The sequence below is a fragment of the Staurois parvus genome, unplaced genomic scaffold (genome assembly GCF_062004578.1).
Source record: "Staurois parvus isolate SC_StPar_1 unplaced genomic scaffold, SC_StPar_1.0 ptg000009l, whole genome shotgun sequence".
Lineage (NCBI taxonomy): Eukaryota > Metazoa > Chordata > Amphibia > Anura > Ranidae > Staurois > Staurois parvus.
In genome coordinates, this window is record NW_028317805.1 from 11,847,194 (window position 1) to 11,860,916 (window position 13,723).

At 40.4% G+C, this 13,723-nt stretch overlaps 1 protein-coding gene across 1 annotated transcript in view; it reads left to right on the forward strand.

Moving 5' to 3' along the window:
* The window catches only part of ADAM12 (ADAM metallopeptidase domain 12), a 749,844-nt gene that overhangs the window by 685,498 nt on the left and 50,623 nt on the right, over positions 1 to 13,723 (forward strand). Inside the window, exons 18-21 of the mRNA XM_089669609.1 lie at positions 4,702 to 4,810; positions 6,117 to 6,252; positions 10,230 to 10,332; positions 12,039 to 12,221. Of these exons, the coding sequence (XP_089525735.1) occupies positions 4,702 to 4,810; positions 6,117 to 6,252; positions 10,230 to 10,332; positions 12,039 to 12,221 (531 nt within the window). The remainder of the gene's footprint in view (positions 1 to 4,701; positions 4,811 to 6,116; positions 6,253 to 10,229; positions 10,333 to 12,038; positions 12,222 to 13,723) is intronic.

A 13,723-nucleotide genomic window follows, 5' to 3' on the forward strand; every position in this document is an offset into this window, starting at 1 on the left:
CACAGAAATCAGGACTCCAATCCCCCTCCAGGAGTTAGAGAGACTGCATGGGGCACCCAGAGCATGGATGTCTGCACAATTCAGTCTGTGACAGAGCAGTAAGGAGCCGATGGACAGTAAACTTGCATTTAAGGAGCTGTGTGTGTAGGTCAGAGGCTCAGGCTTGAGGCCTGTGGCAAGAGAGTTAGCCAGGAGGCTGTTTTGTTCTGCAATTTACACTGATGGTGGAAACCTCTGTGTGGGCATTTGTTCTGTGTGAACTTTTCTGTTCTTGTTAATAATGGGTCCCTTTTGGTAGTTGGTCCAGTTTGGAAAGAAGTTCTGTGCAGGTGGCTACAATACACTCTACCATCAGCCTTATTTGCAAGTTTTGCATTGGCCTATTTCTCTCCACTTGGACGTTCATGTACTTTTACACTTTGGGGGCTGACGTACTGGCGCCCCCAAACGGTCAAATACAGTGACCCTTAGTGGTCTTGACTGTGGGAGCACTTGGTCCAGTGGACGCCCCTTGACAATGCGGGGGGAACTTCACTTTCTAGAAATGCAATTTAGTTAACTTTAAAAACTATTTGTTACCCCTGATGAAGATTGTAAAGCTCAATTGAAATGCGTTGGGGAGACACTGGCAGTAAGACGTGTATAATACTCCTCCTACACACCATAACTTTCAGGGGTTTCTTGTATTGTGATGTTTCCTGTTTTAGTCAAACAAAAATGTACATGTACACGTTTTTATGCTTTGGACAATAAAAATGTGATTTTATGATAAATACTGTGTAGCTGCAGTCCCAGGGGAGTACAATTCCTGCTTTTATGTATGATTGGGGACATAGCAGCCTATTAACCCTGGAAGGGTTTACCTGTAGCTCTTTGCCTTTCTTGTTAATAAAAGTGGACCACCAAGCCCTTAAGCAGAGTTGAGAATGTGGACGGGGTCACTGTTATGCTCTACATTTAAGCTAAATATCCCTCAAGTTGTCACAATGCACATTTCTTGATGTGTTATTTCTTTACAAAATTCATCAAGTACAAAAAATACAGGGACGATCTAGCAGTGAGCTGACAACACTGCCTTTGCTGCACTGAAATCCCAAGAAGTGTTGTCAGCCCTGCCTGTGCCTTGCTGGACTAGACTTCCCACCTGTGTATGAAGAGGGGGAGGTGTTTTGTAGTCGATCTGGGGAGAACTCGGGCAGAGCTTGGGACTTCAGTCCAGCAGAAATAGTGTTTTCAGATCAAACAGTATGTTTGGAGCACCCTGGATTTCTGTCAGATCAGCAGGTATTTTTCTGTACTTGCAACATTTTTAAAACTAATACATTATGGAGTATGAGATGTGCTATGTTTTTGTTTTTTTGCTCTGACATACATTTTAATCTCTCATTTCTTCTTTTCTTTATTCCCCTTTAGTAACTCTCTCTTTTTATTTCTTTTCTTGCTCTTATAAAAAATGTGTTCATTATAAAGTACACCTGTTATGAAATAAATATGGGACTTCCGTTTCTGATGTCTCCTGAAAATGCAAGCTAATGCTTCACCTCATTATTTTGGGTCAGTGTCCTGGAGTAAGGGAATAGAACTTCTTTCCATTAGGCCCCTTTCACAAGAACATACTGATCAGTTCCGCTTGTCTATTTTTCAAGCAGACCAAACTGGATGCTCCATTGTTCTCTATGGAGAAGCAGTTGTAAATGGGCATGTGTCCATTTACACCCAGCTGCATCCGATCTGATTCTGTCTGCTAAAAGCAGGCAGATGAGGATTCCCCATCCATCTGGCGGATCGGATGACAGTTGGATGGAAAAGGACAGGCAGTGCGTTTCCATCCAACAGTGGGCTGTGTCCGTGTCTGCTCTGCATAAGCGGAGCAGACACAAACCTGTTATCCGCTTGCTCAGCGAGCAGATCCCCCGCTGGGCAAGCAGATCTGCTGAGAGGTCTATACCTGTGTGAAAGGGACCCAACTGTTTCGCTGTACACTTGTTCAAGGCCTGCGAGTCTGAGCTATTAAAGCCAGATACAACCAGCCAGCTACTATTGTCAGAAGGAGGTGAGCGGTAGCAGCTTCCATTTGTCTCTCATGACATGGGTCTGTTTGGGGCATTCATTAAAGGTGCTTTAGCACATGCATGTACACATGCATCAGGTCTGGGTGGTGCTGTTACCTGTCCCCCCCAGGAGTAGTCAGGCATGGTCAGTTTGGGATTCAGTATCCACTTATGTGTAAGGCCCTTTCACATGGGGCAGGCTGCGATCCACTTGCTCAGTTGGGGATCTGTCTGCTGATCCTCTTCTGAGTAGGCCACTTATGCAGAGTGGCCACGGACAATGCCTGACGAGGGGTCCTGCGCAGCTCTGAAACGTTGCACTTGTTCTTGTGTGATGTGATCTTTCTGCAATAAAAGCCTTTAGACTACATTTGGAGATCCTTGGTGTACTGGCGAATATGTGCATTTACACGGACACAGCCCACTCTCCTCTATGGGCGGTCAGATGTAAATGAACTGCCTGTCCATTTACACCCAACTGCCATCTGATCCGATCTGGCCAGATGGAGGGGAAAGGAACCCCATAGTGGATTGGATTGGATGTTGGCATGTGTAAACAGACACATGTCCATTTACACAACCAATGGTCTGTTTACACCCGCAGCTCCATAGAGGAGAATGGAGGTTCCGGTCAGGTCCACCTAAAAAATGGACAGACGGACCCAATCAGAATGTTTGTGTGAAAGGGACATAAGAGTGACTTTACTGCGAAAAACAGGAATCTGCCATTACTTAACTCTTCTTGTGAATATGCTATTTGCTTGGCTATCACACTTATCCAATTGTCTAAAATATACAGATCAGGAGTTGTTGCTGCATGCCAAGATGAATCAGTGGGGTTTATTTACTAAAGGCAAATAGGCTGTTAACTTTGCACGGGGATTTGCCACAGAGTTTAGAGAAAGAGGTGAAACCCTGCTCACTTCCATCATCCAATCATGTACAAGGAAAAATACTGCTTTGTTTTTCCCAATATTCCTTTCATGTGATTGGGTGTTCTTTGGAATGTGAAACTCCACCACATTCACAAAGCTATGGGGCAAGTTCGATTGCAAAGTTCCACTTTCCTAACAATGTCAACAGCCATATTAGCCTTTAGCAAATCGACCCCACTGACTCAAGGTAATGAAGCCAGAGATGGCTGGGTACCTTGTATTTTCAGAGGGCGGTCAGCAATGGCAGCCCCATAGGTTTCTCTGTACAGTTCCTGGAAAGGCCAGTAAAGGTAACAGTTTTCACAGACAGGAATTGAGCCTGCAGGATAGCCTCATTGCAGACAATTATACCTGTCTAATCAGAAGACAGCTAATTGTCAGTGCGGTGTATTGTGTAACATGTGAAAAGTACAGGGCTTTGTTGGATAGTTATATCCTTTATATTCGTTTAAGGACATGCTCAGGCTCACAGGAAAGGAAATGAGATATTTGCATCACAAAGAAAGACTTTATTAAACATGGATTTTAAATTAAACCATCATGAAATTCAAAGCGTGTTTCATTTTCCCAAGCAAATGTTCATTAACACTTCAATGTTACACCGTTACAAACACTGAACTGTTATACTTTGAAAGGTGGAAGAGTCTAAATATTGATTCACTCCAATCACTGCTGTGGCACGCAGTATTGCTTCAAATAGACAAGAGAACATTTGCAGATATGCTCAGCTATAAATTTTCAACCACAGATACTGGAAATGAAGTGGGATGAGCATTCTGAGAGGGAACTGTGATTTCTGACTTCTTGCTAAAGTGAAATTTCAGGGAAACCGCAAAAAAATGTACTATTACTGTACACATGTTTAAAGTGATTTCATACCTTTTCAGTTTTGTGGAGTGCATTCAACACCTGCATCTTGTGTTGTTGGTGTGTTCTACAGCAGGAAAAAAATGGACAAGGATAAAGATAGATAGATTTTGTAATCAAACTGTTGGCGCTATATAAATCCTGTATAATAATAATAATATTAATAGATGCATACACACATATAATTTTTTTTATACATCAGGATTTGACATATTGATGATCCTGTATCGATCCATCAGTGTGCCTGGCTGCATCTCTTCTCTCCCTTCTCCCCGCTTTCACAAGCTTGGCTGACAGCAGCCGGAGCCATTATCTTCTGCTACTGTTAGTAAAATCCTATGAGGAGGGAGCATGGCTGAACCAGGCTGTGTGTCTATAGATGCACACAGCCCAGCTTGGGAACAAGCCATCAGGGGCACCCTTATTAGAAGCAGCTTCTTATGATGGCGTACCAAGAAGAGGTGGAACCTAAAGTACCAGCAGGGGACGCCAGAAGAGGAGGTTTGGGCCGCTCTGTTTAATATCAATGTACAGAGCAGGTAAGTATAACAGGTTTGTTATTTTATTAAAAAAATGTAAGATTTAAAACTGATTTAAAGAAATTCAAACACAGAACAATAGAACATGCAGTGATTACAAACATGTAGCACAGTGTGATGCATTGCAAAATCCTCCACAGACTATCAGTTGCAAAAAAAACAAACATCCCTATACACATAGGCCCTAAAGCACAATCACTGCAGCATTTCTGATCGGGAACTGTGACCTCTATGTAATACTTGAATATGGCTGTAATTTAGAGTAACCATATTCAAAATTATAGAAGGTGTTTTCATATCTTTATCAAGGTTTGCAACAACAAAAAGAACTGTCATTGTGAGGCTGAATGGGCACCTCCATATTGTGACAAGCCGGGGTATGGAGGCAGTGTGGACAGCGGGCCTATAAGAGTGCCAGGTGGGTAACTACGGATTATATGGAACGTAATCACAGCTATAACATTTAAATAAGCAGAACACAAACCAACAATAACTCTTTAGATCAGCCTTTCTCAACTTTTTCTGCACAGAAAATCCCTGCTGAATTAAATTAACAACTGACAATATAACTATTGTGATCAGTAAGTTGTAAATATGAAGATAAATACAAGAAAAAAAGAATGTGGCTTTCCTAGCATATTTGACCCCCAGAGAAAATAATTTTGTAACACCCTCTCTTTTCAGTTATAATCATTAAAATGAAACAAATAATAAAGATCAGTTGGGTGTTAGTGGAAAGTTACCCTTTCACATTGGTGATCAGTGAGGTGGTCCCACTACACTAGTGGTCAGTGGAAGAAGGATCCATTAACAGCATTGCTAATTAGGGGAAAGTGCTGTCTTACAGCTAAAAAGATAATGAAAGGAATTAATCAAAACTGGAGCTGCTAGCGCATTTCAACCAATCAGCTTCTATCTTTCATTTTCAAAGTTTACCCAAACAAAGTGAAGATAGAAGCTGATTGGCTGTCCTGCACAGCTAATCCAGATTCTGCCTGCTATAGTTTTGATAAATTCCCCTCAAAATTGTTTACTGCTGAAGTAACCCTAACAACCTCTGGAGCAACCCCAGGACTGCACTGGCCCCAGACTGAGGCTGCTTTAGATCTTGGGTAAAAATAGGAAGACAATTAAGGTCATTTGGAACATAGCATAACATTTAATTGGGTATAACTTTCAGCCTGACATTCTTTACACCCTGCTCTCTAAATTTCTGTGGTTGCCTCATTTTCTGAATGGTCTTGTACCAGAGTGTAGAGTTCCATGGTTTACTTTGACACTTCCCGACTAACATCATATCATCTACATACAGCACGGCCAATAACAGTCAATTGTGTATGTTTATGCCACTATCATTCTACAGAATGACTTTATTTGTATCACAACGTCTGCCAGACATATTGGGGTTTATTTACTAAAGCTGGAGAGTCCAAAATCAGACTCCCTTCTGCATAGAAACCAATCAGCTTCCAGGTTTCATTGCCAAAGGTTCATTGAACAAGCTGAGGTTAGAAGCTGATTGGTTTCTATGCAGAAGGGAGTCTGATTTTGGACTCTCCAGCTTTAGTAAATAAACCCCATTGTGCCTATAGCTGATAGAAAACATTTTTAGTTGTTCTGATTGATTTAGTTACAGCCCTTTTAGTATAGAGCTTCAATCAAATAGAAGTTCATTCAAGCCCAGATGCCCATAGCAATGATTATGTATTGACTTGTGTTCACAGATAACAGAAGTTTAGTTGCTGCCGTCTTGGTAACAATCACATGCATAGCAGCAGCTGCCTTTACCATCTACCTGAAAAGGAGGACCTTATTCAGATGGCTTCATACAAACAAGAAGACATCCATTGAAAAACTGAGGTAACTAACTGGCAGCATGGTTATTTGTCAGCAAATTTACACTTGATGTGATCAGAACGATCAAGGTCTCAAGGTCTGACAGATTCATGTAGAATTCAGGAACCAAGCAGTCCAATCAGTGGGTGAGCAGGCAGTTCTAAGTCTTTAGTTCTCACAGGTTGTAGCATTGTAACTAGAGATGTAAAATTTCCAGAAATTTTGAAGCCATGGGAAAAATAGTTTTTCTTCCCTATTTTTTTCCAGAAAAATTCAAATTTTTGGTAACATTGAAAAACATTCATTGTGGAGTAGTTTTACAAATTGAAAGCCATTTTGTTACAATGGGAATGTGAAATGCAGTGTATATGTAAGTATTATGCTTTAATATAAAACTACACCTCATTCAGTAAATAAACTAAACTTGCTTTTTAAAATTTGAAAGCATTTCTGGAATGTGAACGGTTGAGGGAAAAGCTACTTGCACTTTCATTCTGGTCCTTATTATTTTATTTTATAAAGTAGTTTTTAATGTTTTTAGGGCACTTCTGGCATGCAGGGATGTGTTTTGCCATCCTTGTAGCATTTGGAAAAGAATATTTCTTCTCACAATATTTGCAAATTGCAGCTTTGCTCTCAGCAAAAATGTTTCCAAACTCTAGATGTTGATCTCACCATTTTACTGAGAGGAGTAGAAGAAAAAAACAATTTATTGACCAGACTATATGTAAACATTCTATGATGGTGGAGAGCATTAATACGAATCATTTAAAGGTTATAAAGATAAATTAATTTGTCATAGAAATGTACCCCCTAACTTGTCAATTAAGACCTGAGAGGACAGGAAGATACTGTCCTCATCTACTGTATCCCAACAATCACCCAACTGTAAGAGGTACAATAGGGAGCCCACAAGCAAACTAACTAGGAGCCTTTTCCCTGCGGTGCCCCCTAGTAGAAGTGCATATTTCTCTTGTTTGAGAACTACAGTCAGGTCCATAAATATTGGGACATCGACACAATTCTAATATTTTTGTCTCTATACACCACCACAATGGATTTGAACTGAAACGAACAACGTGTGCTTTAACTGCAGACTGTCAGCTTTAATTTGAGGGTATTTACATCCAAATCAGGTGAACGGTGTAGGAATTACAACAGTTTGCATATGTGCCTCCCACTTGTTAAGGGACCAAAAGTAATGGGACAATTGGCTTCTCAGCTGTTCCCATGGCCAGGTGTGCGTTATTCCCTCATTATCCCAATTACAATGAGCAGATAAAAGGTCCAGAGTTAATTTCAAGTGTGCTATTTGCATTTGCAATCTGTTGCTGTCAACTCTCAAGATGAGATCCGAAGAGCTGTCACTATCAGTGAAGCAAGCCATCATTAGGCTGAAAAAAACAAAACAAACCCATCAGAGAGATAGCAAAAACATTAGGCGTGGCCAAAACAACTGTTTGGAACATTCTTAAAAAGAAGGAACGCATCGGTGAGCTCAGCAACACCAAAAGACCTGGAAGGCCACGGAAAACAACTGTGGTGGATGACCGAAGAATTCTTTCCCTGGTGAAGAAAACACCCTTCACAACAGTTGGCCAGATCAAGAACACTCTCCAGGAGGTAGGTGTATGTGTGTCAAAGTCAACAATCATGAGAAGACTTCACCGGAGTGAATACAGAGGGTCCACCACAAGATGTAAACCATTGGTGAGCCTCAAAAACAAGAAGGCCAGATTATAGTTTGCCAAACAACATCTAAAAAAGCCTTCACAGTTCCGCAGCAACATCCTATGGACAGATGAGACCAAGATCAACTTGTACCAGAGTGATGGGAAGAGAAGAGTATGGAGAAGGAAAGGAACTGCTCATGATCCTAAGCATACCACCTCATCAGTGAAGCATGGTGGTGGTAGTGTCATGGCATGGGCATGTATGGCTGCCAATGGAACTGGTTCTCTTGTATTTATTGATGATGTGACTGCTGACAAAAGCAGCAGGATGAATTCTGAAGTGTTTTGGGCAATATTATCTGCTCATATTCAGCCAAATGCTTCAGAACTCATTGGACGCCGCTTCACAGTGCAGATGGACAATGACCCAAAGCATACTGCAAAAGCAACCAAAGAGTTTTTAAGGGAAAGAAGTGGAATGTTATGCAATGGCCAAGTCAATCACCTGACCTGAATCCGATTGAGCATGCATTTCACTTGCTGAAGACAAAACTGAAGGGAAAATGCCCCAAGAACAAGCAGGAACTGAAGACAGTTGCAGTAGAGGCCTGGCAGAGCATCACCAGGGATGAAACCCAGCGTCTGGTGATGTCTATGCGTTCCAGACTTCAGGCTGTAATTGACTGCAAAGGATTTGCAACCAAGTATTAAAACGTGAAAGTTTGATTTATGATGAGGATTTTGTCCCAATACTTTTGGTCCCTTAACAAGTGGGAGGCACATATGCAAACTGATGTAATTCCTACACCGTTCACCTGATTTGGATGTAAATACCCCCAAATTAAAGCTGACAGTCTGCAGTTAAAGCACATCTTGTTCGTTTCATTTCAAATTCATTGTGGTGGTGTATAGAGCCAAAATGTTAGAATTGTGTCATTGTCCCAATATTTATGGACCTGACTGTACATTGAGAAGTACAGTGTTACTTGAATTGTATTCCAGAATTTGCTTGTCTCCAGCTGACAGAACTTGCAATAAATTAAGACTTACATAAAGTCTCAGAAATCTTTCAATAATGTCTTCATGGTATATGAATACCATGTCATAGATATTGTTTATTATTTTAAAAGAACATATTCCAAACTTTTTTTTTCCTTCAATTTTTAAAAACCGGCTTTGGATAAAAAATGGAAAGCTATTTTCTTCCAATTTTTCTGAAGGCCTTCCCATCTCTAATTGTAACAAACCATCAATTGACACATCATAAATCATTTCCTGTATAAAGTTTTTCACACTTTATTTTTTTGCTTTTATTCATTCTTGTCAGTGTGTCCATATGATAGAACCCATGAGTGTGTATGTGGTTGTATGCATTCCACTTGGAAATGCCAGAATATAACTATTGCAATCAATAGAATGCCAAATGATGGGTATCACACTTCCCTTACAAGAAGAGTGGGGACACGTACTACTTCTGGGATATGCTATGTATGGAGCCCTTGAAACCCACATCAGGTAGACAAGTGACTTACCTACTGTATTCACCTAGTGCAGAAAGGCCAGAACATGGAGTGACATATTTACCATTTTACGGCCAGCAAGACTTTCACTGTATTTCAGGAGACATCTATGCCACTTTGGCAGATCAGTTATTCAGTCTAATTTATTTATTAGAGTCCAAAATTACCTTTTTTTCCAGTTTGGCCAAGACTCCATTGTAGTGCAAGTAGTGGACCGTTCCATTTTTGTATTGAAAAGAGAGAATTTCAACTGGATAGTAATTAATCCAAAATCAGTGAAATCTGGTGAGAAATGAGCATGTATGATGTTTGGAAGTTAACCCAATAACTGCCCAGATGTTATAAGAGGCTTCCAAAACACCTGCAAAAAAGTTATGGGGCTTTGTATCTAAAGACTCAGGCTACTGATAGGAAAAAAATCAAGGTCTACCTGTGAACTTCCAAAGGAGAATGAGCCAATCCATGGCTTCAGATTGTGTTAGTCATTTGGAGAGACGTCTCTAACCTTTGAGTGAAGTTTGGTCAAGTGAGCTGGAAGTTTCCATAAATGTGGCCATTGCTGGCTGGGCACTCTATTCATTAGAATAGTCTCTGGGGTGTTATAACAGACACATTTCCACAGATTGCAGAAGCTAATTTAACAGGCTAGTGGCTTTCCAAAAAAAATCAATATTTATTTCCAGTCCTGCAGGAGTATTTGATCATTTTTACTCCTGTTGTTTGCCATGGTGAATAAAAATGAAGAGACCTTTCATAGTGTGACTAAATTGCAGCTCTTCTCCATTGTATTCAATTATTTATGTTGCAGGTCAGCCAGACCATCAAGAACAGGGAGCTCAAATGAAGCTAATCAAGAATACAGCACAACAGTGAGCAAAGATCTACTGAGCAAGTCTTCACAGAGGAAGGAGGTATGTGTGACCCTTGTGTATGTTATCCAAGGTGATAATATGTCTCAGGTATAGCTACTGCAGAAACCGCAAACCAAGAGAAAAAAACATTTTGCTAATTAAAATGAGTGCGTTGTGTGAATATTGCAAGGCTACTGATGACCCGGTACTGTGCTGACAGGTCTTATGAGTGTTAACGTATCTTACCCATCTCTGGTGAAACAGACTTTCTCAAAATACCAAAATCAAGATTTAGTCCCCCCAAAACTGATATATTTAATCTGGGTACATTCCTGCTGGATGATTTACCCAATAGATTCTTACATCTCTTATAGATTGCAGCCATTGACTGTACTTTACTGGATTAAAACAAAAATCACAATTTAGCCATAACATAGATCTAAATCCTAACCAGATGATATTTTAATTTGCTAAAGCACCGTGCATCATAAACAATTGCAATGTGTGTTTAATCCCATAATGTACAGTTTCACTTTCTGGTTCATCATTTTTTGCTTCTCATCGCTGCTGATCTCTTCCATCCCCTGGTATGGGCTGGTATTATTACAATAATAATACCAGCTCGTACCAGAACCCCACCTCCACCTTGTTGGCATCTGAGACGAAGTGGAGCTCTGTGCCCGTTGCTGATCCAGCAATAGGCCCATACATCTGGTCCGCTGAGTCATTCTCATCTCATCAGTTCATAAAACCTTTGAAAAATCTGTCTTCAGATATTTCTTGGCCCAGTCTTGACGTTTCAACTTATGTGTCTTGCTCAGTGGTGGTCGGGTTTCAGCCTCCCTTACCTTGGCCATGTCTCTGAGCACAGAACACCTTGTACTTCTGGGCACTCCAGGTAGGTTGCAGTTCTGGAATATGACTTCACTGGAGGGTAATGGGTTCCTGGTAGCTTCAGGTTTGATTCTTCTCTAATCTTTTGGCAATTTGCGTCTTATTTTTCTCAACACGTTTCTTGTGACCCTGTCGACTATTTGCAACAAAACAAATATCTTAGCAATTTCAATAGTGCTAGATCCCTCTAAAAGACTTTTTACAATTTTTGACTTTTCAGAGTCAGTTAAATCTTTTTTTTGGCCCATTTTACCTGAGGAAAAGAAGCTGCCTTATTATTGCACACCTTGATATAAGGTGTTGATCTCCTTAGGCCACACCCTCCCTCATTACACAAATACACATCACCTGATCTGCTTAAATCCATTCAAGTTTATACAGCTTGGAGTTGGACAATATCCATAAAAAGGATGATTTGGTCAAATTACTCACTTGCTTAATAATTATGCACAAAGCGGACATCATTGTTCTGGACTGGCTTCCTAATAGTGACAAGGTTTGGACCATGACATGTGTCTTGGCTCATCCAATTCTAGTATCCACCAGGAGTGCATGTCACAGGACACAAGAGCATAAAGTTGTCACCCTATAACAGGACTTGCCTGAACAAGGATATTTATGGCAGGATCACCAAGTTTATTAATGAAAGCTGCAGCTTTAAAAAGGTGAAAAGCAACATTTGCAATTTTAGTGATTGTGTTTTAATTTGTTTTAACTATTTCACAGAGTTGATGAGTTGAGTGTAAATCAAAATAGAATGTATTTAAAAACTGTAAACAAGTTGGAAATGTTTCTTTTGTGTGACTACTAAATGCAAAGTGAGTACAGCTGTGCTGTAAACTGTTCAAATATATCTTCTGTGTCATGTGCAGGACCGGAAGATACATAGGCCAACCCGCTATCATCCAGTAGATATCAGCCATCCAATAGGAATACTTGTACCCCCTGAACACAAACCGCCACAGCACATGCAACTACGGCCTCCATCGTATCCTTTTCAGCAAAGTATGCCAGCGAGACCACTGCCAGCACAACCTCCAACTAGAGGAGTACAGGTAAGTAGCACCTAAGCTCTGCTATACAGTGACACACAAAATGTGGTATATTCATTTACATAACTTACATGATATATAATGTGAGACAACCTTTCCCTGTAAATGTACAAGGTGTGACTGCTGGAAGCTGTGGATAAAGATATCAACATAAAATAATTAATAAATTATTTTGGAGTTCTGAAATTATGCAATTAACTTTCCCTTGATTTTGTTGGGTAACGACCAACAAATGATTGAACATTGAATTGGGACAGATATCTTGCATTTTACTTAAAGCCCAACTCCAGGCACAGTGGCTTCCACATTTTTTTTAATTTTTAATACGTTCTGTAATTTCTGTTTTGTTTCTTTACTTTTTAGCCATTGCTAAGCACCATCTACATCAGATCTGCTATAGGTGTTGTGCCTTCACTCCTCCCTCTGTTAACTATTTACATAGCACTAGAACTGGAATTTGCAATAGACACCTTCTGCTGCGGCTAGGATTCTGCTGTGTTCAGCAGCAGCCCAGTGGAGTTTAGAAAACAACTAATAGTGTAAGAAACCACTAATAACACATTTAACAGAAGTTATAGAAAATATTAAAGCAAAACTCCAGGCAAAAAGTTGTTTACATGACCTGGTTGCTGTTTTCCTTCTTTCACTGAATATGTCATCCATCTTCTGGTTCACTCAGTAGTTGCTCTGAAATAGCATATTAATTGCAAATCAAACCATTAATAGTCTTTAGTTTCCTGTTTGTAAGACCAGTGGCTGCTATGCCTCCTATTCCTCCAGCTATTGGTCTTGGCACATCCCTTTTGTAGTTCTTTCTCCTGGAAGCAGTGATGTAATTCAGCCCCACTTGCAGTGGTGGGCGGACCAGGACTTTCAGACACATTCAGCGTGTACAGGCCTAGTGTACCCGCCCACATTCACTACAATTCCCCGAGATTGATGAGAACTGTAGTTTCCTTTTACTGTAGAGAGAGAGATGATATGATGTAATCCCTGCTGTTACACCTCCTCCTTGGCAGAGCAGATGCTGTTATCTTTTGAATTACAGAGAGATGAGGTCATGAAAATTCAATTAGACTTTTCTTCTAAATTTTATGGCTTTTTAAAATTTTATTAACTGTTTTGTGTAGGGGGGTGTAGTAATGGGTGATGTTTTGCCTATCCCAGAGTTCTTCTTGAAAGGTTAAAAATGCAAAAGCCACTGTACCTGGGGTTGGGCTCTAACTTGTATTTTAGTAAAGCTCAACTCTGGGAATTATCTGTATTGCATACCTACACTGGTCCAGCAAGGCAAGATGTTACGTTGCATATCTCATACCTTATGGGCTACTGGGTATGCTGAAAATCATTGTAATGATTGGTGCTTCTACAGCAATAGTTGCAATCTTCCAGGTTTTGCTAAGATTCTGAACAGCAGCTTCCCCTGTGCACACTGACCACAGGAAGGGAGGGTTACTTGTTCAGCACCGCCACCATTCATAGTATGCCTTGTATTTTTTCAATGA